This window comes from Halichoeres trimaculatus, unplaced genomic scaffold (genome assembly GCF_033239565.1).
Source record: "Halichoeres trimaculatus isolate MK-OKI-2021-1 unplaced genomic scaffold, fHalTri1.1 fHalTri1_scaffold_6, whole genome shotgun sequence".
In the NCBI taxonomy this organism is placed as follows: Eukaryota; Metazoa; Chordata; class Actinopteri; order Labriformes; family Labridae; genus Halichoeres; species Halichoeres trimaculatus.
The window spans coordinates 12,651,200-12,675,828 of record NW_027437184.1 but is presented as its reverse complement, the minus strand read 5'-3'; the positions used below and the strand labels follow the sequence as shown (position 1 = coordinate 12,675,828).

Sequence of the window (24,629 nt, the reverse complement as noted above, 5' to 3'; positions counted from 1 at the left end):
CTTGAGCTTTGGAGTTAAACCATTTTGAGAATGAAATGACGAATGTACCTACATTTTTGACTGAATTAAATGTTTGCAGGGGTATTACTCTGATATTTTCAGGTTGAGTTTGTTTTCTACCCAACATTTCATAATTTTTATACATATTTCTCTGGCATGATTAAGCTTCCATATATTACATACTTTATTCTGCTCCTTAATGATCTTGTCTCTTTGCCATTAAGTGGGCATTGAAAACTTATTTTGAATAATATTTGAATATCTAATCCTGAATGTACATCAGAATTTGATGTAAGACACCATTTTGAAATCTAGGGCCCATCCACAAAATATTTCAAGGTCCCATGAAACAGCCTGCACAAAACGAGAAAAAAGTAGGCACAAGACCCAAGAACAGGATAGATAAATAAATAAACAAATAATTAGATAGATAGATAATACAAAGCTGCTTGTAAAGTTAGAACAAAATGTTTTCTACCTCTTCTTGGGAAATGACTGTGCCAATGTGATTTATTCCTAATGAAATTTGCAGAGTGTAAATCTTAAGTCTTTAGTGATCTATCTCATCCTAACTCAATCAACCTCTCTTCCTCTTCCTAAAAAATATTTATCCTAACTTTTTGGGCCACAGTGTATTTACATCAATCAATTTATTACGGCACTGTATGTTATTTGTGCCAAAAAGTAGCCAAATGCAAAAAGACATCTTCGTCTGCTGTTTATTTACATATCAAAATGTCAATTTTATATGTCTAGTTTCTCTCGGCTACCCATTCTCGTTCCATTGTCAGCTCCGCATCCAGACCATGGGGTGGCGCTATCACTCTGCAAGCCGTTTTAGTAACGTCAAAAAACATAATCCAGCGAAGAAGAAAAAAGGAGCCATTTGATTGGTTATTGCTAGGGGACAGGCAGCTTGGGAGCAACCGCTACCGCTACATCTTTAATTTAGGGCAAAATGAAGCTGTTTTTTCAACATTTGTAGGACAAAGGGTAATTTTTATCGCGTATAACAGCGACTACACTCAGATTGTTTTAACGGTAACTCTACCAACCGGAGGGAACGTCTGCACAGTTCTGGCTTAAATGATGTAGTTTCATCATTTTCTAGCCGTTTGTTTGTCAGGTGTGACAGGCGAAGCTGGAAAGGTAAGTGAGCCACCCTGCTAATGGCATTAAGCTAACTTGCTCATAAAATGACTTATATTTCTGTTAAACCCACAATACCTCTTAATGTACTGCATTAGGTGTATATTGGCAACCGAGTCTCGCTCTGGTTGTGGTTTCTTCTGGGTAGGTTAGCTGTCAGTCGATGTGCTGATGCTGGGCCTTTCATACTGGCTGGCAGTTTATTGGGCTACAAGCTAACGGTTATGGCTGCATCTTGGCAAAGGTTGTGTTTTGCCTCTTTTTCGAACACCAGCTTCTATGCTTTTCTTGAAGGATTATGCAAATGTTGACAGAAAATTAGGTATAGAATTACTTTTCTATCAGTCACATTTGAAGCGTGATTCAGTGTTTGAGTACTGATGTATGGTAAACACAACAAAGTTTTTATCTGCTTTTCTGTCTGTAAAAAATAGTGTGGGTATGACACGCACTGAATTGGAAGTTAAACAATCACTAGAATGCAAAACTGAAGTGCGAGAAACGCAAAATAAATGAATTCAATGAAACATTTTTTCTTTTCAGCCACAGGCAACAACTTCTTGGATTTTCGCGTGAGATCAAGGACGTCAAACTGGCTGAAATGGACGAACAAAGTGTTGAGGTAAGTGTCACGCCTGTCACCACTACAACTGAAGATCCTCATCCCTGTGCTTGATGTTGATTACTAATGTTTGCAGCTAAGCTTTGGCAGTTTGAAGGATTGAGAGTATCAGCTATTCAGAGCGGTCAGTTATTTGGCAAATTAAGTAGGCCAGCAGCTTAATGATGGAGGTCTGTGCTGGGCAAAGATTTTGTTGTTCAAATACCAAAAAGAGTACTGGTCTTGGACTGCTGGTATGGTAGTCTAGTGCTGTTAAAACTATCCAGCGAGGGGTTGAGCATCTAAACTCTAAAGCAGCTTGTGTTCAAGCCTAGAATGCCTGAATTGTGGTTCTTGTAGAGGAGCACAGTGTCCAAATTTGTAAAGATCAGGCCCTGCATGGTTTTTGGTTAAACTATAGCCACTGCCTGACTGTAGAGTCTACTTTCTGACCACTGTTACACATACCCCCACAATGAGAATAACCATAAATTAAAAAAACCCTAATCAAACATCTCTCCTCTGTTTCTGTGTAGAGCATCGCAGAGGTGTTCCGCTGCTTCATATGTATGGAGAAACTGAGGGATGCTCGCCTCTGCCCACACTGCTCCAAACTCTGCTGCTTCAGCTGCATAAGAGTAAGTCTGTCTCCACCTGGCAGGGATGTAGAAATTTACTGTGTTCACCATCACCACTCTGTAATCTGCGCCAGTTGAAAATCCTGGTGCTAGATATAAACGCTAGTTAATCTTCTATACATACTAAAAGCCTGGATTTCTGAGTCACTCCTAGCTGAAGAGGACTGATATTAACAACTGTAGATGTAAAGAAAACAACTATTAATTTCATTTTTTCAGTGTGTCTAGTTTTATATCTTTAACAGGGATTCAAAGCTAACATTAAGTATCATGAAAATTTGTAAGACTGTTTCTCCTGAAGTACTCTTGTAATATCAAGTGATGTATCCTGAATTGAATCATTTATACAGATGCCTGATGTGGTTGCACTTCATGTTTCCTCATGTTTGTCATCACTTGTCGTAAATTTCTTATTTGACAGCGATGGTTGACAGAGCAGAGAGCCCAGTGTCCACACTGTCGGTAAGTCCTGTGAACACAGTGGAGCATCTTCAGCCGACTGTGAAGTCTTGTAGCAGTTTGTATTTTTGATGAGAGGCTGCAGACTTAGAAAACATACTAAAGTAAATGTTGGTGTGTTTTCTAACACAGTGCTCCACTACAGCTGAGGGAGCTGGTCAACTGCCGCTGGGCAGAGGAGGTCACCCAGCAACTGGACACCCTGCAGCTCTGCAGCCTCACCAAGCATGAGGACAATGACAAGGACAAGTGAGCATCTCTGAATAGTCTCGCAGACTTTTTCTGCACTCATGTGTTCACTGGTACTCAAGGAAACTTCCAGCCGATCAAATCTCGCTTGTTGGATTATCTCTTGTTTTTTCTCATTTTCCTTTAGCATTTTTTTCCTCAACTTTACCTGGTCGTAGAAAAGTTAGATACAAAGAAATTATTGTGCTGATTTGAACAAGGATGCCTCAGATAGGTTTTGGGCTCACGATAATGCTGTATCCTATCTTATAAATAAGTAAATAATTACGTACATACATAGGTACTTACGTACATACATATGTACATACATAAAAAAAAGGGTTTTATGCTCCCCGCAGTTTTGATTGACCTTCTGTGTTACTTCTGACATAAATCAGAACCTTGGTGAGTTTATAACTGTTGTGCTATTTGTATAGTATTTGGTATTCATTTATTTAGGAATTAAATTCTTATCTTTGAAACATTTGGGTGAGACAGTTTTATATCATGAATGTTTTTCAATTTTTTTTTTAATCAATTCTTCTTTTGCAGATGTGAGAACCATCACGAGAAGCTGAGTGTTTTCTGTTGGACCTGTAAGAAATGCATCTGTCACCAGTGTGCTCTGTGGGGAGGAATGGTAATTTTTTTGACATCTCTTATGTTTAATATGCAGAGTGATCACATACATTTCACAACTTTATTGGGGGTATAGCCTCAGAGCTTCACTTCTTTTTTATATAAACAGAGGAAAGAATTTGTTTGTGTTTTTGTTTTGTCCAGCACGGCGGCCACACCTTTAAGCCTCTAGTGGAGATCTATGAGCAGCATGTGACCAAAGTGAAGGAGGAGGTTGCAAAGCTCCGACGACGCCTCATGGAGTTGATAAGCCTGGTGCAGGAAGTGGTGAGGACTGCTTGTATTAGTGTTCTAATGACATGAGATAACCTTTGCACATTCACTGTCACACAGGATGAAACCTTTCTTTTTGAGCTGTTTCCATAAGCTCATGTTACATCTCAAGGACCACTTTGAAATATGTTACTGCCTATGAGGAACCTTTAAAGAGAGGAAATTGCGAAATATGACAAGTTTTCTGTAACCACTTAAAAGTGCAAAAGACAGTTAATATACCTGCTCACATGATGCTCAAATGATTTTTTTGAGGCTCTTTATTATTGGAAATACCAATATCAATTTACTCACTTATCCTGGTCAACATGTCTCAGAATTTTTGCCCATAGCCTTGAACTTTCAGAAAGTCACTAGAGATGTAAAAAACGTAAAAATCCTGTTTCAAACTTACTGTTTCAATGTTAAATGTTATATGCAATCCAGTATAAAAGGCTGGAAGTGAATGAGTTAAACTGATTTTTCGGGGGACTTGCTCAAAAAGGAAATACTTCATCTCAAGGGGCTATACGAAATGAGTTGAAATAAGTTGATCTGTGTCTGAGTAATTCTTACATCCACTAGGTGGCACTAATGTTCTGACATGTTTTTGAAGGCCTGTTGTGTTCAATATGCTGCACCTCTGGTGTCAAAACGATACTTGTTGGTCAGCTTTGTGCGTTTCACTTTTGCGTGTTGTGTCTTGGGTCAGGAGAGGAATGTGGAGGCTGTCAGGGGAGCAAAGGATGAGCGGGTCAGAGAGATCCGAAACGCCGTGGAAATGATGATCGCTCGTCTGGACAACCAGCTGAAGAACAAACTCATCACTCTCATGGGTAAAACTCTACCAGACGTCACTGTCACAGTGTAGCCCTGCTGTGTCTAAGTTCAGAAGACATTGTTAAAGCTTAAACATACCTCAGAAGAAATGATCAAGCACCTCAGAGGTTAATAATTAAAATCTAATTATAAACATTGACAGACCTGGATGTTCTTCAGCCCTTTTTCAGAGAAATCCTCCTTTTCGTTAATCTGGGGGAGTAGGAAGAATCTTTTACCCTTTTACAAGGATGACAATGATTTAATGCAGGCTGGAATGACCAAACAATTTGTAAAATGTTTCAAATATGACACATTACAAAGATCCTGCTCAAACAATCTGTGAGTATTGTAGAAACCCACCAACGGTATTCCTGATGAATAAAAGGAAAACTCATGCCTCTAACAGCTGGACAAAGCCAGCAGCTGTTACATAACACATGTCTGAAAAGAGCTTCTGTTGGTGCACCTTAACATGCACCATAACGTGTCTAAAGGTCGAGACCTTAGTCTGACAAAACAAGCTCCGCTTCTGAGAGCAGTCGGATAAACCTTTTATAGCTGCTGGTAATACACATATGAAATATTTATCTGGGCTGAGTGGATGCACTCACACACACTGCCCACATACACAACCTGCACACCCCAACCACTCACTCTCCAGCCTCCATCAGCACTGACATTCAGCACAAGTAGACTGAAAATAGAAATGCGCTCTTCTCCACCAGGCCAGAAGACGTCCTTGACCCAGGAGACGGAGCTGCTGGAGTCTCTGTTGCAGGAGGTGGAGCATCAGGTTGGTAGTCCACAGCAGCTCAGCGCCTCCGTTCATTCAGATGTACTATGCAGTGCGGCTCTGCTGGTGGTGTAAATGAGGATGGTTGATGCAACATGTAGTACATTTAAAAGCTCTAGTGTCAGATTCTTGGTAAGATGTTTTTCTGTAACACTGGAGTCAGCTAAGAGTCAACTTAACACTCTAAACAAGTGTTTGTTGCTCTTCTCAGGCTGCCATTACAAGATACTTATCAATCTTGTTTCAGTGGATTCATAATACTCAAGTACTGCATAGGCTGTTCTATAAAGAGCATGTGATTATGCTTCATTAATTTTCTTTTAACTGCTGTTTAGCATCAGTCAGTGATTTTTTCCTTTTGTTGTTTTTATTTTAAACAGCTTCACTCCTGCAGCAAGAGCGAACTGATCTCCAAGAGCCCAGAGATTCTGCTCATGTTCCAGCAAGTGCACAGAAAACCCATGCAGTCTTTTGTCACAACGCCAGTCCCTCCAGACTTCACCAGGTACTCTGCTCAGCCAGGGGAATGTTCATTTCAGTTCGTTAAAAATGGCATTGCCCGGGGTAAATTTAAGTTTTAGTATAAAAGTTCATTTGTTTTGGGATGTAATTATTTTTTGGACCACAAGAAGACATAAAGTGGTCAAAAGTGTAGCAAACCTTCTGAAACTGAAGCACAGAAAGGGTTGGCAGCAAATGTTTACCAATGAAAATCTGTGGGAAAAAAAAGAATGTATGCTTCTTCTGATGTATTATGTTTCAAATGTATAGCTAAATAAATTTCAGTCTGAGAATTGTATTAACATGTTGTTGAATAGCAGCATGAGTTAGTTGACTGACCTGATTAGATTCAAGTTTCCTTTTATCCTATAGTGTATTTGAGACTTTGAGTGTCTGATAAAGTGTTACTTCTACAGAGTATTGATCTGTATTTCAGGACCTACAATCTACATTATCTTCTGTGGTTGTAACTAACTTGTTTCTGTGTCTTGTCAGCGAGCTCGTTCCAGCGTACGACTCCAGCACTTTTGTTTTGGTCAACTTCAGGTAATCATGTTTGCTCTCTGTTTCAGCTGCTGCAGCTGCATTAAAAGTTGATAGAGACAGTTTTATCAGTTTTGTTCTGAAATCAAATAAACTGAATCTTTTGTTTTTGGTCTCCTTGGACATGTTCACATTTATTCTCCTGTAACACAGCCAGAACAAAGAAGCACATTAAAATCCCTCAGAACTAAGCCTAGCAGTAAGACAATCACTGGCACATAGATACTGTTCTCAGCAAATGTTGCTGAATTTTTTGAAATTCTGTTGCATTCATCCTTCTTTGTTTTTCACACAGAGAAGTTGGTAATAGCTCTGATAAATTTCGCTGATATGAAAACTCAAAAAGTTCAACACTCAAAAGTTTGTGTTCAAAAAGTAGAAAGTAGATCTCTCTGACTACAAATAAGTGGAAAAAAGTAGTGAGTTGTTTACAGAGAAGATACTGAGTGGACTATTTGTCCCACTCAGGAGCTAAACCCTAAACCTGAAAGCTGCTGCTGCCGCTCTGTTGAGAGTAACTGATTATTGTGTGTTTATCTGTTTCTATCTTTGTGTGTTTGCAGCACTCTGAGGCAACGGGCCGACCCAGTCTACAGCCCCCCTCTCCAGATATCTGGGCTTTGCTGGAGGCTCAAAGTCTATCCTGTGAGTTTCCATTAACTAATGTTTCCTATTGATCTTGAGCACCTGAAATATGGGTGACTACTTTTTATCAATTTTTACGTCCCAGTTTTAACATTTCAAGTTTAACTCAGTAATGTAAAGGTGCAGTGTTTACTACTTGGCGGCATTTAACAGTTTTAACAGAATGGATATGGTAGAATTGTAGTCTTCATGATCACCTGAATATGAAATTGAAGTTGTTGGTTTCTTAACTTTGATTATGAGGCACTCTAGAAAAAATCTTGAAACTGGCTAAGTACTGGGTATCCCCATTTCTACATACTGTACCTCTAATCTTGTGTTTAAAACAGTGCCACTCTCTTAAATCGAGCTAAAGAAACATCACAAATCAGTCTGCATGTCACTGCATCAGTAACATTATGTTTTCCCTTAGGATGGAAATGGTGTCGTCCGTGGAAACTACCTATCTGTATTTTTGGAGCTGTCTGCTGGACTCCCTGAAACGTCAAAGTATGTTTTTTTTTTTAAAAATTTAGTTACTACCATCTGTGTTTCTTTGGAGTTAGACTAAAGTGAGGTTTGATTTATTACTCACATGCCTTACTTACTTCAGTTAGATTTATAGCTTCACACTTGTAAAAAAAACATGTAGCAGTTTGAAACATGATGTTAAGATCATAGACTGACCCGTCGGTTCCTGAAACTATTAGATGAAGCCAATCTGCGGACGGAGCCACATTTCATATGACGCTGGCTGTGTGTTTCCTTTTGAGCAGCTACAGGGCTCCTGCCAGTCATGTGACCTGAGATGTGTCTCTGATTGGACAATCAAACGATCCTAATAACTTCTAAGAGTTAGAAAAAAATTCACTCACCGTACACTGTGTGCCAATAGTGAAATTAGCGTTGGACCCAAGCCGTTTTTTGAACCAGGCTGTAAATATGCTTTTTAATGCCACAAAAGTCTGTTTTTATGGCTGAATGTGTACGTGACTTCTGGCTTTCTGCAGCCAGTCTCAAGCGGATTCTCGATGAACAGCAACTTTAGCACTTCTGCATAGGCTTCATTTTTACTAACCGGATTTTGCCCCTTGGTTGAGAATCATTGTTAAAGTAGAAGATGAATTGTATTCTAGATATTGTCAACAAATGTTTTACTACAGTGAGCAACAAGAGAAATTTCTCCAGGAGGGAAATGATTTAGTAAAAGCCAACTGTGTCTTATGTTAGAATATTTTTTGTTGTGTTTTGTAACATTATAAAGAACTGAATCTCCTGGATATCACCTGGAGACTTTGAGGAGTTTTCATTGGTTCCATTTGTTCCTTTTGTCTGTGCAGGTACGAGTACCGTGTAGAGATGGTCCATCAGGCCTCCAGTGACCCGACAAAGAACATCATTCGGGAGTTTGCATCTGACTTTGAGGTCGGTGAATGCTGGGGTTACAACCGCTTCTTCAGACTCGACCTTTTGGCCAGCGAGGGATACCTGAACATGCAGACCGACACACTGGTCCTCCGGTGGGTTCTGTCTCACACACACACACATAAACTCACCATCACCTCTCCATAGAGCATGCTGTGATAGAGACAAGCAGCAGAACAGTTTTGTTGCCAGAGGCTTACAGAGTTAATTTGATTCTCGTCTGTGTGCTGCACAGCTATCAGGTTCGCTCCCCGACCTTCTTCCAGAAATGCAGAGATCAGTACTGGTACATCAGCCAACTGGAATCAGCTCAGAGTGGCTACATTCAGCAGATCAACAACCTCAAAGAGGTACAAAGTGCATGTGTTGGTTAAGTTTTCTGGTTTCCATCCCTTTTAAAAAAAAAAATCCATTTGAGTGTTTTTATCTTTGAAAAGTCCTTTATCATGTTGACTTCTTTTAAACCTGACTGACCTGACAAGCTAATATTGTGCTCCCAAACATTTTTAAGATGCTGTAACACAGTGTCCTCTTACAGAATGAAAAAGCAGTGGTGTCCTTCATGTGTACTTCATCCTTTTTGCCTCTTGTACATCACATTTTGGTTGATAAACTCCTTCACAGTTTCTCTGAATCCAAAGAGAAATTCTTCACAAAAATAAGAACAAAACAAGCTAATTTTTGTTTGGTGTGTTTGAAAAGAAACAGCTGACCCTAATTTTCTGCCAGTCCACTCATTCTTTACTCAGCTTTTGTGCGATTTCTTGAAATTGTCTTAGTGTTTATGACACCATGAAAGGTTTTACCCCCCTGTTTATTTGGCATGAGCACAAAGCTCACACAGGTGTTTTTTTTTTTGTTTAATTTCATAACTTTTTGAATTAAATAAAGTTTAATATTTTGAAAATGTGGTTTAAATACTAACTGAATATAATAGATGTCTGTTATGGTGTGACCCGCATCTTTGATGTTTTTTTCTGCGGTCAGTCACAGCTAAACTGATTTCCCTAACTGGTTACATTTCAGAGACTGGCGATCGAGCTTTTCCGCCGTCAGACTTCACGCAGCTCCTCGCCTCCTGACATGAGACTTGCTGCCAGCACCACAACATCTGAAAGAGACCCCCGCTCTGTGAAGAGTGATGACGACATCCAGACCACTCTGAGCAACACGAAGAAAGGAGAAGAGGAGGAGAGAACTCAGCATGATGACTCTAATGTAAGGAGGAAACTGCTGCTCAGTGTGTTTTTTTTTTGTTCATGCATTTATCGTTGTGCACATGGGTTAAATACTCGAGGTCTTCTTTCACCAACACTAACTGGCTTGTGGGGTGGGGCTACATCTAAGGATTATTCTAATTACTAGTTGTGATTCATGGAGGAACTCAAGTGCCAGGAGCCGTTAACAGGTTGTGGGAAAGCACGTTTTCAGTCCTGTAGATGTGTGGATATTTTTACCACTCTGTCATGAGTTTTCAGTCATCATGTGAAATCTGGTTCAATCAGGAGCTGTCTGATGGTGACCTGGAGGTCGACTGTCTAACTGAGGAGGAGGTGAACCCACTTGACGGCAGCAGCACCTCAGGGAGCTCCACAGCCACCAGCAACACAGAGGAGAATGACATAGATGAGGAGACCATGTGAGCAGGATTATTCAGTCTCTGGATGTCACTTAGAGACTGTTTTTTTAACAGTGTGTAAGAACGTATAAAGTATCATCATCCTGTTCTTGCAGGTCTGGAGAGAACGATGTAGACTTCATTGGAAACCTGGAAACAGAGGAAGGAGAACTTCCTGATGACTTGGCTGGAGCCACAGGTATGATTCACACTCCCCATATGAAGTTTTTTTCCCTTCATTTTCTGAAAATTAATTTACATTCTGCAGTTTTTATCTCAGGCGTGTGGGAGGTGTGTCAGAAGAGATCTGTCTTCCTGTTCGTTAGCAGGTGCTGCATCTCAAAAACTTCTCAGCAGAGTTCATTGAAGTGGTAGAATAATTGTGTTCCGGGTTGAATAATGATGTAAAAAATACAAGCCTGAAAAAGCTGAAGGTCTGCATGGAAGTTTTGTTACCAACACAAGTCCTTGAGAGTTAATGCTGATTGTTAGCAAACAAGAGCTGCTCCTTAGTCACAACATTTCCTAATTTGGAGATGATGCCTTAGTTTTTACCTCTGCCAAGGAGGTTATGTTTTGTGAACAACATAGCTCAAAAAGTAACAAACGGATCTTGATGAAGTTTTCAGGAAATGTTCAAAATGGGGTAAGGAAGACGTGATTATATTTTGGAGGTGGTCTGGATCACAGTCCTTATTATTGTGAGATAGAACCATTTTCACCATATGTGTATATAACTCCACTATAAATGGTCGGATTGCTTTGCAAAAGAATACAAGAAAAGGTCACCATCATTTCTGACAGATGTTAAAGTAAGATCCAGATCTTGGCACTATTCTGGATACTAAGATCTGGAATATGAAATATGTACTGGATTATCATAATTTTCAACACTGTCAGTTAACAAATTAAGAAGAGGGTTTACTTTATTTAACCCCTTGAGGGAAATTCTGTTTTTTTTTTACTCCCTGAATCATGCTTTATATACACACACATGCACAAACAGCACTTTTTGCACAGAAACATGCAACAATAAGAGAGACCAGAGTGATGGTGCTGCACTCTCAGTGCAGGGGGGTTGCCTTGCCCAAGGGCACCGGACAGTGCTCAGGAAAGTAAGGTTTCCTATGCATTCAGACAGGGCCATATTTTACTTGACCAAAAACACAAATAAACGGACTCCCAACGAAAAAATCTGATATCGGTCTGCATTCACGCTTTATTTAGAGAATTTTCAGCGCGTTTCTTTCACACAAAAACACCGCTAAATAAGGCTCTAGTTCTCATCGTGTCGTAAAACGGTGCTACATCCGCTGCAGAGCCACAGCTGGCTACGAGGCGCTCACCGCTTAGTGTATCAGTCCACGCGCGTGGTGTGCCGAATATAAACAAACGCAGGTAGTCTGCCAGGACAAATTATGCAATAACAACGTAAAGATGAGTGATTATGAGAGCGAGGACGACCTGCGATTCACTTTGAATAAAGCGTGAATGCAGACTGATATCAGATTTTTTCGGTGGGAGTCCGTGTTTTTGTGTATTTGGTCAAGTAAAATATGGCCCCATCTGAGTGCAGAGGAAACCGGCTGACGAGCAGGGAGGGGGTGTTTGGTGCGTGCGCTCTGGCCTTCTGCTGCACAAAAACACTGCTGTAGAGGTCATTTCTGCCCTAAACCTTGTGATAGGACCCAACTTGTTCCATCCCAGAGTATCACTTTAAACCAGCGACCCTCCAATCATCAAACCAAGTCCCTACGGACTGAGCCAGTGCTGCCCCCAATCAACGTACGAACCTGCTACTAACACCAAATTGTAGCAGACAGTCTGCCGACAGGGAGTATAACATCATCCATGTGTTTTTGTCTGATATGGTGCAGAGGCCTTAATGCCTTAATGGTAACACTGTAACCTGCCTAGGCTTGGTCTAGCTCACAAAGAAAAGAGGTTTTACTCAGATTGATGCCTATGCAGCAGATAAGTACAATGAGAGAGAAAGGCAGCTGAACTCTGACATGAAAACATAAGATTAAGACAAATTTTTCAACATAGATTTATATACTCATTTGCTATTCAAGCCACAATATATTTTTCCTCGTTTGCCCTTTTTATGTTACATCCCATCAGTTTTCACTCAGTTCATAAAAATGTGTATTCCCCTGCAGCTTTTGGCCCTTATCTCGTGAGCATAGGTCAAGTCAAGACTGTGTCTTTTTGGGGATACTGCAACCAAAGCATATGCCAAGTATAATCCAATCAAATGAGCATTTCCTTGATGAAGAATTTGGTCAGCAAAATCAAAAAGATGAAAAATTAACAGTGACAGATCCTGGGGGAGCTCTGAGGAATATGTTGCAAACCCAAAAACTACATGGACAAAGAAGCAGCAACCATCAAATATTTAATATCCTCCTCACTCTCTTTCCAGTTTAGGCAAACAAAAGCCTCATCCACTTTCTGAGAATTTACAGAATCAGATCTGCGTGCAGTGTTTGGCCGCAGCACAAGCAGAACCCAGTGATACAATGGTGGGCCTCAAAGCGGCTCTTTCTGTGTGTTTGACTGTGTTGGTGTTGAAAGGTATGAAGAGGGTGAGTCATTGTTGGTGCCTGTGCTGATATAGAAACACTCAGTGTCTGTGTGTGTGTGTGTGTACACGTGTGGGGGTTGTGTGTGTGTGTTCACTAGTAGATGTCAGAGTCGAGCAGAGTCAGAGTTGCTGCACTCTCTGTAGGTCCCACAGTGTCCAGATTTTGTTTATGATGACCTTTGCTTTTGATGCTGTTAAAACAATAAAGTTGAGCTGCACTGTGCCAGGTGAAACTTTACAAGACAGATTTAAAACTGTTTTTTTCAGTCTGGCAAAGATTCACTGAGGATAAACTGAAATATGGGATTTTATGAAGTTTGCTTTTCAAGTTTTATTTAACACTGAATAAAAGCAGAAGAAGCACACAGTGTAAAACTGGATCTGTATTCAATTCAAATTTTTTACTTTGCTTAACTTGTGACCTCTGTTTTTCTGACCCCCAGGTGGATCCAGCCCCAGCATGCGTTCTTTACATCGCAGCACTTCATCCACTCGCAGTGGGAGCAGTAGTGGGGCTGCTGGTGGTGCTGTCGGTCCAGGCAGTAACAGCCTCCTAGAAATAGACCCAGTCATCCTGATCCAGCTGCTGGATCTGAAGGAGCGCAGCAGTGTGGAGTCTCTGTGGGGCCTTCAGCCTCGGCCTCCTGTATCCCTGCTGCACAGCCAAGGTTTTTAAACACTCTGTGCTCACTGAAAACAAATCATTGCAGCTAAACTGGAGATCAATACTTCAATTCACACCCGGGGTCCCTTGACACAAAAAACAAACTTGGAGGAAAACTTTAGTATTAGTTATTTTTTCCCTTTTTCACCCGAGAGGAACTTTCTTTTTTAAATGTCTTTCCACAAAACATCTTAAATGTCAGTGATTGCTGCTATGCCCCTTGATTAACTTTATATAATATGTTTTATGTCAAAACGTGGGGGAGGCAGAACACAAATTAAGCATCTCATAAGAGAAGACCTTTTTAAGGACATGAGGATGGTTCCAGATATATTTATGGGGTATTTTTAAAAGTCTTAGTTAGAAATTAAAGTTCTGTTGATTCTTGGAAAAAGCTTCAAAGACTTATTCCTGCTATACTTTATTTTTAAGATCAGCTTTTCGTGCAAATGCACCCAGAAATTCAGCTTTGCACCAGAAAAATAAACTCATTACTTTCAGTAGTTGTAGATACCAATGTTTCCAAGTGATAATGTGACAGAGTATGATAGTGAGGGATCAAATGTAAGCAGAGCTCTAGGGAAGTATAATTTATTTACAGCTAGATGCAATGTTTGAGTCTTCTCTATGTGAACTGGGAGTTGAATGTAGACGAGGGATGAGTGTACTTAGTTTTTCAAAATTGAAGAATCTGAATTGCAATTTTCCTATACTTAAAATCTTGTTTATGTTTCCCTTTTCTCTCCCAGCTCATCCTCACTCCAGGAAAGATCGGGAGCGACGGCCTCAAGTTGTACGACGTTCAGCTCCAGATTCAGGGGTCTTGATCCGCCTCAAGGCTCAAATGGCTGAAGTCCGCAGTAAGATGTCTGATGTCAAAAGTCAAGTGCTGGAGGCTCGAGATCCCAGGCCCGGCCCATCAGGAGGCTCCAGTTTGGAGGAGGTTCCATCTCACCACACTGACGCAGAGATGTCTGCTTGTCACAAAGCTGGGGAGCTGGACCTGCTGGGGAGAGGAGCTGCAGCTCGGTCCAGGCCCTGTCGCCCTGGTTAGTTCTGCTGATAATCACCTCTGCCAAAGAGGTTATGTTTTTGGGAGAGTTTGTCAGTTTGTCTGTGAACAACATAACTCAAAAAGTAACCAACAGATCATGATGAAATTTTCAGGAAGTGTTCAAAATGGGATAAGGAAGTAGTGATTAAATTTTGGAGGTGATCTGGATCAACATCTGGATCCAGATTTTTTTTTGAAGGATTCTTTATCATTGTGAGATAGGGCTGTTTTCACCATAGTGTACAAAACTCCCTGATAAATGGTCAGATTGCTTTGGAAAAGAATACAAGTTAAGGTCACTACAGATGTAAAAGTACGATCCAGATCCTGGTAACATTCTGGATACTAAGATCTGGAATATGAATATGTACAGGGTCATCATAATTTTCAACACTGTCAGGGAACAAATTATCGTATGAACCTGCAACTAACACCAAATTGTAGTAATTATAACATTAAAGTAGGACTGAAGTGTTGCGTGACAATCACAATGTGCTCAGTGGAGGTCTGCACTCTCTAAGAGCTTTTTATAGTCATACTTGAGTTTCTTTAGAGCTCAAGGGAACTTAAGAGAACTAAAACTAATCCGTTGTTTGAAAAGTTATGTAAGTCAGCTCTAAGTTCAAGTCTCTTTTGAATCACTTTCATCAAACTAAATCAAAGTGTGGTGGATGATTTCCAAGCTTGGATATTTTAACTCAATACTTGTCCTAGCAGGGCTTAGGAAGCCTGGTTAGAACAGTTATTCTTTTCTAAACTTCAGTTCAAATTAAAACTCACTTGAAATTGCCTTGAGTCATCTCCAGAAATCTCAGTTGATAACGATTTTTATCTGTACATTTGTTTTTTATTCTACAGCCAGGAAATCTCTCTCCCCAGTTCTGGACAGCAGCGGCTCTGTGGTGGTGAAGAGGCGGAGCCCTGAGGAGATGGAGAAGGACCTCAGAGGAGCAGATTTGGCCACAGAGCCCAGCCTGCATCTTAAAGACAGGCTTGGAGGTGTTGAGGGTCAGTAGTTGTCTTACTTAAATATCTGATAAGGTTGCACTGGTTCCATTTTCAGGAGGTGGGTGGAAAGGATGGACATAAAATTAGTGAGACTCAATGTGGCAGGCTGCAGAAACATTAGCATTTGTTTTGGATTCACTCTCAGTTCTCTGGGGAATTATCTGGCTTTTAGAGGCATAATCTTTCACTGTTAAACAACTTTTATTCATGTTTCTCTCTTCTAAACTGAGTTATTTCACAAACAGCCTGAAAGGTAAAAAGGAAGAAAAAAGATAAGATTCAATATAGAGGAAGGAAAACAGAAGAGCAATGGACAGAGACAAAAGCAGATTTTAATTTCAAGCGTGAAGTTCTGCTCATTATTTTTCAAATATCCATTAGCACACCTAAAGTTTTAAAAATAAAAACGCGCAAGGTGGAAAACACCTGATTTCAAGAGCTTAAAACATCTTGTTAACATGATTATCTCAAAGTCTCTTCTTGTTGGAGTCCAAACAGCCTTTACTTTACTCTGCTCTGTTCTTTCCTCTGTGTGACTCAAAATAGTTCCTGAAGCTCTAGTGGCTGAACTTTGATAATCTGTGGGCTGTTTGAGCACTACATCCTCCTACACACTGAAAAGTGTGTCAATATTTCATCTAGTGTTTACACCCAAGTTCCAGACACTGACTGTCTCAGTAAATACATTTTAAATTTTGAGATTTTACAACATGGTGTGTCCTACTTTGACATTTCACTTCAATTATTTCCTACGTTATTAAAACCCACGTCACATCTGTCCTTCAGTTGTTCGAAATCCAACTTTGCTGCGTCATTGCTAGTTTCCATTTTCCTTGAATAAAACACTTCCAGCCTTTTTATTTCTTATTTCTTACTGTCAGGGTTAACAGCAACTCCGTGAATTAAACAAACTGCTTGCAGACACCCAAAAAGGGAGATAAGTGATCCACATAAAAAGTTGGTAATGATGTTAAATCTGTTCTTTACATGCAACATGAAATCAGCATCACTTTTTCATTATTGTTGTAGTTCTGCCAATTTAGGTCATTTGTAGTTTTGCTCTTTATGTGATGAAGGATGCAAAGAAACAAATGTATTGAGTCACGTTCAGGTTCCTGCGTTTATGGTGGAGCAGCAAGGGGTGTTCAGTTTCTATCAGGCTATACTCTCCACAGTCTGTTCAGTCAATAAACTCATGGATCTGCTGCAGAAGCACAACTGGATTTCACTGTATCATGAACCAACACCCACACAGCCTTTTTTCAGTGCTCTGCTGTTTTCTTCTTCTGGCTGGATTGAACTCAACACAAAACAAACGAAAAAACACAATTTTCCACTGTGTGACTTTGCACCTGTTCCTTCTGCAGGAGTGCTGAAGGCTGACGGCAGCCAGAGCTCACTCATGTCTCTGGGCGGCTCCTCGTCAGAGCAGGCCTCCACCTCCAAGCAGCAATACTCGGTGGAGCAGCAGCTTTATGCGGCCTCAGGGTCCAGGGACGACATCTACTCCTTGGGAGTACCGAGCTACATGACTGCCAGCAAGAACTGTGGCAGCAGGACCCTCGGGTGCGTCTCAGGGACGCACTTCTTTTCACACACGGCAGATGGCTGTGTTACTCAGACTGCAGCAGAGATCTCTTCATGTCTCAATCTTTCTGCCCTGCTGCTCACAAAGACTTTGTCTCTTTCTACCACAGGGCCGTCACGTTGGATGATCAACCTGAAAGTTCAGGAAATGCTCATCAGTCCATGCTGGAAGGACTTTCTGCACAGACACAGTCAAATGAAGGTGAGCTCCTCCTCTCACTGCTGATGTCAGGAGTTGATGTGCTTTGGTTGATTTTAAATTTGGAATCATCTATGGACACGAGTGTTGAAGGCCCAGAATCAGCTGGTCTGGTTTCATCAAGTGTATGAAATTTACCTCGGAGCGTCTCAAAATCTAACTTAAGAACACATTATACTGTGTTAGTTGTTTTTTTAATTTCACAGAGCGTTATGTAATGGATTTTTTTGGCCTTGAGCTGTTTATAGCTAGAGAACCACTAGTTCTTCAAAGCCAAGAATTAGTCTGGCATATGACCATCTATTAACTGTCAATTTCAATTTAACACTTCAGTTTTAAAAAAATATAGAATCTGAAAATTGGTGAGCTTCAGAAATGCTGGTAGATGGAAATTCAGGAGGAGTCACAGCAGCAATCAAGAAAACAATCAAGAGTAAGAAAGTGTATAGAAAGTGCAAATAGGTCCATCATTCTCCAGTTCAGCCAGCCTCCACTTCCACAGGGTCCAGGACTGAGCTTCTTCAGCAGACTGTATCCTGTCTGCTCACAGCAGGTACAGCAGGTAGAGTTCTTCCAATGTGGCATTCTTGTCCAGTGTTAGCTCCATTAGCCATGTCTGTGAATAGCATGATGCTACTCTGCCTTCTGGTATTCCCTCTGTTGCTGTGTTAGCACAGCTAGCTTGCCTATCTTATTGGAGATAGGTCTTATATTCCCAATAACGATGGATGGAAGGACAGGTCGATGTCTTCACTTATTACTTCACACCTGAGTACCCGCACGTCTTCCTCACCTCCTTCTCCTCATCTTGTGGGAAATCATCAGGCCTTGCACCAGTTAGCATTGACATGCTACAGACTGCTAACAGCTGAGTTTACATGTAAACAATGCAGCTATGGTTACATGTTGGATCTCCAGGCAAACACAGGTGCAAAAATAGTGAAAATATCACTGAAGACAAAACCAGTTTGGTGTCCATGACCAACAAATGGGCCATACAAAGTAATGATCCACTCCAAATGCTGAGATGACAAGAAAGAGAAGAAAAAATCACAAGAAACTGACAAACTAATGAGAGCTGCTGTAGCAGGCAGCCACAACCGGCCTGAAATCTAAGGATGTTTTTATGTTTTGTTTTTAATAAAAAAGTATTTATACTTGGACTTAAAATGAGCCAGATTTACCTGAAAAGTCCAGTAAGTGTCTTTATTGAAGCTATTAAAAGAAGAAAATGATACCTGAATTGTCTGAAATCTGCAAACGGAGTACAAAAAAAATCTGCCTGTCATGTTTCTTAAAATAAGAATGATTTCTCTAAACAAAATGAATGCGTGAATTTACTAATCCTGTCGGCAGACTTTTTTTTGCTAAACTTAGCAAGCTGTCATGTTACATACAATAGAAAATATCACATCAAAGTTAGCTTATGGGCCCATTTTTAGGAGTTATTTTAGTTTAATTGCACTAAATTTATCAATCTACACTCTCTGAAATGTGTGTATGTATGTATTATATTGTATTTAGATGTCAGCTGAGTGTTTTGGGCAAGAAGGAATTATGGAACAAACTAACAAAAAACAGACTTGAATGTACTGAAGTAGTTTTACTAGACAGAAGTTGTTCTCCAACATCTGTCTTATTTTTTATCTTGAAATTAGTTAATAATGGTCTTTAAAGTAAATAAATACATTTTCTCGTCCTCCCTGTAGATCCATCACCTTCTGTACTCGTTGCAGCAACCAGCAGCGACAGCGACACTGAGGACGAGGCCCTGCAGAGCAACAACTCTCACTACGACAACCAGACTCCTCCCTGCACAGGTAGCACACGCACACACACACACACACACACACACACAAACACAAAGAAGGCTGTGAAAACGCACATTACTGACGTCAAACGTAGACATTTGAAGCTCTCTGATGCAGTGCCCTCGAAGTCAAAATTTAAGACTCAAATTTTTCGACACTGCTGCTGTGACGCATTTCAGACGCAACCGGAGAAAATATTTTTAACGACTCAAAATAAGGTGGTGACCTCGTGTAAAACAGATGCTTAAAACACATCCACACTTAACCTTGCCTTCATCTCCTCTTGCAGCCAAAGCCACACATATTACGTTTTTATCTTTCCCTTCATCTGAAGAAAAATGAGCTACAAGGGAGAATGTTTGTCCTCTGCTTTATACGCCATAATCCAGCCTGAACAAATTACCAAAACAACCATTTCTCAACAGACCAAGACACTTCAAGGTCACGCTGTCTGATTTGTTCGACTAGATCGTCTGAGCCTTCACCCACATCAAAGATTGCAGCGCCCTCTCTGTGTAATTTAACAGCAGACTTTATGAAACTGAGCGAGGTGCACAGTATCCAAGTGTTTTCTACAACGGCATCTTTGTCCTTCATTTTCATCTGATATGCTTGAAAATGTGTGCAAATACTTTGTTTAATGACAACCACTTGAAAACCCATGAATAAAAATGTTTCACCTGCACAAACACTTCCATCCACTGACTGCAGATGACCGAGCAGCTGCTCCTCTTCTCCTCTTCTCCCTCCAGGAGAGCAGCTCCTGTCCGATGACCTGGGTCTGCCCGCTGACAGGTGATTCCCTCTGAAGTTGTCAAACACCTGGAGACGACACACACGCCACTTACACACATCTGTAGAGTAGAAACTGCTTGTTATGCATGACGTCGAAATGGAGATGATGCAACAGCTCACCTGCTTTGTCCAGACACAGAAATGTGTCTTGTTTTCTGGATAGTTTTGAACTTCAGCCATGACACAAACAATCAGGTTGATGTTGTGTTTGTCAGGCAGGGTTAGTTTAGTGACAGAAAATCATTTCTGATCATGTGACCCCATTGAAACTGAAACTGCCTCTTTAAGAAGACATTTCAATTCTCTCTACCACTGCCGGCTGTGTCTCTAAATATTCAGAACAGTCAGACTTTTATTTTGAAGGCCTTAGCCATAACTTTTACCTGGACTGCAGAGCGTTAAGTCACTTTAGTTACCTTTCAAACCTGTTACCTTTCAGATGTATAAATACTTTTGTATGTCTGACATGTCACCAACACACTAACAGGAGTCAGAGTTAGGCTGTAAATACTCTGTAGGAGCTCAGTCTTTTATAACAGCGTGTTGTTGATGTTTAATTCAGCCTGTCTGGGCTTCAGTCTGCACTCCTACTCTGCTTCCTTCACTCATGCTCCTGCACCTCCCAGCCACGGTGCTTTCAAAGTCTTTATCCATTCCTTAAACACTCTGTTCCTCGGCACTGCAGCCTGTTGCCTGCTTGAATTCAGACCTTTTTATTCCTTGAGGTGAGCCTGTAGCGCTCCATTAGCTTTCCTGGTAACTTATGTAAATGTCTCCTCTCTTAATAACAGCGGCAGCAGCAAGCGCAGCGTCTGTCTTTATGTGACATTTGAAAAGGGTAAACGATCACTGAATCACATGGATTATAAAACAGCTGCTGTGCTGATGTATGTGGGCTGAAACTTTGAAGCATGCAGCAGATCAGACACTCCATATTATCTGAGCAGGTGTTTTTGCTTCGGCGTCTGCTCGGACATCACCGACTGGAGCCACAAGAGCAACATGCAGGATGCATTCCTCCCACACAGAGCTGCCTCAGCACAGGAGAAATCAGGCTTTACTACTCAAAGAAAATGAAGCAGAGTCTGTCATCTCTACAGTAAATACAAAGCTTCAGCCTGCAGCTTAGCTTAGCTTAAAGACTGTAAACAGAGGGTAAGAGGTAGCCTGCTCCAGCAGCTGTGTTGTCATGAAAATAGATTCTCTCCTTCAGACTGGAAGTCAACACTGAGTCAAACAGTGCTGACTTGGAAATGAGTTGCACCTCTGGCTCCAGTCTGTGACGTTCTAGCAGCAGCAAACTAAAAATCAGACAAAAAAAAAAAAAACCTCCAGCAGCGCTTCATCGCTGCAGATGATTTGACTTGTCATAGCAGTACAAACAAAACTCAGCTCTTAACAGAAACAGTGCCCTGTTGTATTAAAGTGAAGGAGTGAGTGGAGTGTGACACAAGCAGGGCCCTGAAAGTGAAGCAGCTGAAGAAAATCTAACCGTTACACTTTTTTTTTATATGTACACCAGAGCGCTGCCTCATGTGACGTCAAAATCTCAGCTGTGAAAAACACCTGGCTTTATGTCCTGCAGCAAAACTGTCCAGTAGTTGCTTCACCCAAATTACAAGCTGTGTTGACATCTATCATCTCAATCCCCACAATCGACAAAATATTCAGTTAAGGCTGAAAAAAATATGAAAAAGTTGGCAGGTTAGGAAGCATTCATTTACCAAATATTGATTTTGGATTTTGAGTTTCAAACAACTTGGATTGTTATACTCCACATCCACAGATTTGCTCTGTCTTCTCTTTCTTCACCATAAAATATTAAAACCCATCAACATTGTGCTCTGCAGATTACTCAGAGCAACAGCGAAGTTGTCCCTGGAAAGAAATGTTACTGATAAATTTTTCAAATGTCATTTTTCTGTGCTGTGAGCACGACAGATGGCACCACAGACAGGCATCTCCAAACCTTGACTAAAACAGCAGAAATCTGCAGAGTTATGAAGGATGAGAGTGAGGAGAAGACTGTTTCTCTGTAATTTGGGTGAACAACTTGTGGTACGTGAAAGGTTTCATTTTTTATTCTCTGTAAGGTTCACAGCAAGGGTTTAAAAATCTCTGCATTATATAACCTGTCCTGTGTGTTTGCTCTACTGGCTTTCCTTCATGGAAACATTACTCCTCACCTGAATACCCTCAGCGAACAAATGTGTCAGGCTGCTGTTAAAAGGTGCTCACTTTTGGGAGGAAACAGCTTCATGTTGATTTGTTTTATCTATGTAACTCTCTCTGCACTTTGATCGACTGTTGATCAACTCTGAAATGTCCCCATGAGCCATAGCTTTTTCAAGTCACTTCAACTCTGGATAAAATGGACCACGTCATCAGACTTTAACAGTCTTTAGTTTACGTTGTTAATATGTTACAGCCATGGTGCTCGCTGTAAATGTGCCTCTTTAAGTGCATGGCTTCATGGGTTGAATACAGGAGGAAGGACGTCAAACTGAAATAACCAGTTAGAGAAAAGTTAGGAGTGTATCCCTGTAAAACCTCAGTCCACCTGATCATGTGATCCTCACCTTTCCTTCTGTAACTGCTCCGTGAAATGTTGTTGCACGACTGAGACGTCAGAATTTCACTGTTGATTAATCTTCTTTAATTTGTGCTCGTTGTGTCCAAAGCTGCTTTTGTTTTGAATGTTCCCAGAATGCACTGTGCGTCATTTGATGTGTACATTTCCTTACTGTGGATTAAATAAAATGTTTTAAGATGATAAAACATTCACACTCTCTTCCTGTCATCTTTCTCCTGATCACATGATGCATATTTACAATGAGGTGATTAAAACATGAAGGATTGTAGTATATATGTAATATTACAAGTAATTCAACTTTACATTATTTTAAGGCTGGAAGGACGCCTCTCAGAGGAAAATGTTTAGTTAACAGTAAGAAGAACTCCATGTCATCATTTTGTTCATTCATTTCTGTTTTGCAGCCTTAAGCCTGATATGTCTGCCCCACCATTCTGGTGTTTTGGAGCCAGAGGTGACCATATTTAGACAACAACATGAACAGCATTGTGACTCCTAAATGCTTTGACATGTTGCCTTCAAGCAAACCCAGATTTAGCTTTAATTATACTCAGAATGAGATCATGAATGAGGAACTTTGTGCTACGCTGAATAAGACTTTTGAGTAGTGACTCAAAACATGCAAGCTTTTAGCATTTCCTTGGTAACCTAGCTTTTAAAGTCATGGTACACAAGTTGTGGTAGACTTCTCTAAACAATCATCTTTTCTATATAAATATGTCACCTTATAATCGTTCATTGGACTTTGATTTAAGGGACACATCTGAGACTTGTAGTTCATTGGTTTCCATTCCTTTATCTTCTAATGACGAGAAAAATTAGTCATGGACTGTGGTTGAAGTGGGCAGCAAAATACCTAGCTTGGGGTGTCCAGCTCACACTGTGCTTAGAAGTATGTAGCTTCTACTTTTAATGTTGCACAGGTGATGAGATGGAGTCTACTCCACAGGTTGATTTGATTTGACGTGAGGTTTCCCCTGGCAAAGGTTTGCTATCAAGGAATAACTGACTGTACGCTGTGTCCAATGCACGACACACAGTGTGAAAAAGTTTTCTCTGAGAAAACCACAAGCTATTCAGACTGAAGTCATTTTTATTAAAGGCTGTATACATTTTTCTGCTTTGAAATTGGCTGTCTTGGAGTGTACGTGGTTTCTAACCTCATGTGTTAACTTCATAAACTACCGATTTTATCACTTTGGCATAGCCTCATATGTTAAGATTGGAAGTTGCTGCTTTAAATCTATATTTTTATTGTTTGCTGGGAAGATGTAAAGAGGAAATTTGTGCTGTTTTTTTTCTAATACTGAGTCCTTCAAATGTATTGTTTTATGCCTTATTTATTATTCAAAACACACACTTTTTATTATTCATAACTGGTGAGGTTGAAGGTGTCTGAAATATAAATGATTCAAACTCATCCTTAAAAAAGAATCTTCCACCTAAAACACATCTTTAGTGAAATTACTGTGATAATCAACAAACAAACAGTAAATGTACAGGTCCTGTTGTTGAACTCATCCTGCTGTTTCCTGTTTTAACTTGACAACCAAAAGTAACAACCAAAATTTTTTTTTTCTTTCTTTCTTTTTTTTACCTTCAACCCTCAAACTGGTCAAAGCAGAGAATAGAGGCAGATTAAGAGTGGGGTGAAATGATGAGTCTTTTTATAGGATGAATGTGGAGGACTGCTCACTTTTGTAAAGCTGTTTATGTAACAGCAGACAGCACCGTTCCACATGAAAGCCCTGTTACAACATCACATCACTCCTCCTGGCATCTCACTCTGCTACGTGAACACTATTTGTCCAGGCTTTCTATTATTCAGTGCAGTGACTAAACAGGAACTTTGGCTTCCTGTTCCCTCCTGCTGTTTGATTCTCATAACCCTGAAGCCTGTTTATCCAGGCTGGATTAATGGGTTAGTAAGCTAATCTGCTTTATGTTTCAGCATAGCACAGATGGTTCTTTTTATATTAGAGTGCCGCAAGAAAAGCAAAGATGGAGCGAAGAAAACCCATTTAAAATTTAAAAAACCC

At 40.4% G+C, this 24,629-nt stretch overlaps 1 protein-coding gene across 2 annotated transcripts; it reads left to right on the top strand.

The window, feature by feature from the left end:
• The first annotated feature begins 861 nt into the window (after positions 1-861).
• Positions 862-22,777, top strand: trim37 (tripartite motif containing 37). Of its 2 annotated transcripts, none has more exons than XM_074672064.1 (25): positions 862-1,149; positions 1,693-1,771; positions 2,287-2,388; positions 2,810-2,850; positions 2,980-3,096; positions 3,628-3,715; positions 3,859-3,981; positions 4,679-4,802; positions 5,514-5,581; positions 5,962-6,086; positions 6,578-6,628; positions 7,189-7,270; positions 7,683-7,759; positions 8,590-8,769; positions 8,910-9,024; positions 9,701-9,892; positions 10,180-10,313; positions 10,409-10,491; positions 13,323-13,547; positions 14,293-14,592; positions 15,456-15,605; positions 16,973-17,171; positions 17,303-17,394; positions 19,128-19,211; positions 19,955-22,777. In XM_074672064.1, the coding sequence occupies exons 2-25, from the start codon at positions 1,751-1,753 to the stop codon at positions 19,999-20,001; spliced, it is 2,820 nt and encodes a 939-aa protein (XP_074528165.1). In that variant the 5' UTR covers positions 862-1,149; positions 1,693-1,750; the 3' UTR covers positions 20,002-22,777. The 2 variants fall into 2 exon arrangements, with proteins under 2 accessions (XP_074528165.1, XP_074528164.1); XM_074672063.1 differs by having other exon boundaries at positions 863-1,149; positions 19,101-19,211.
• The last annotated feature ends 1,852 nt before the right edge of the window (positions 22,778-24,629 follow it).

What these genes read in the sequence shown, in the direction of transcription:
- trim37 (XM_074672063.1), top strand. Translation starts at nt 1,751, where the DNA reads ATGGACGAACAAAGTGTTGAG. An exon ending in AGATCAACAACCTCAAAGAG is followed by an intron (nt 9,025 to 9,700) that starts GTACAAAGTGCA and finishes GTTACATTTCAG; the next exon opens with AGACTGGCGATCGAGCTTTT. An exon ending in CTCAGCATGATGACTCTAAT is followed by an intron (nt 9,893 to 10,179) that starts GTAAGGAGGAAA and finishes TGGTTCAATCAG; the next exon opens with GAGCTGTCTGATGGTGACCT.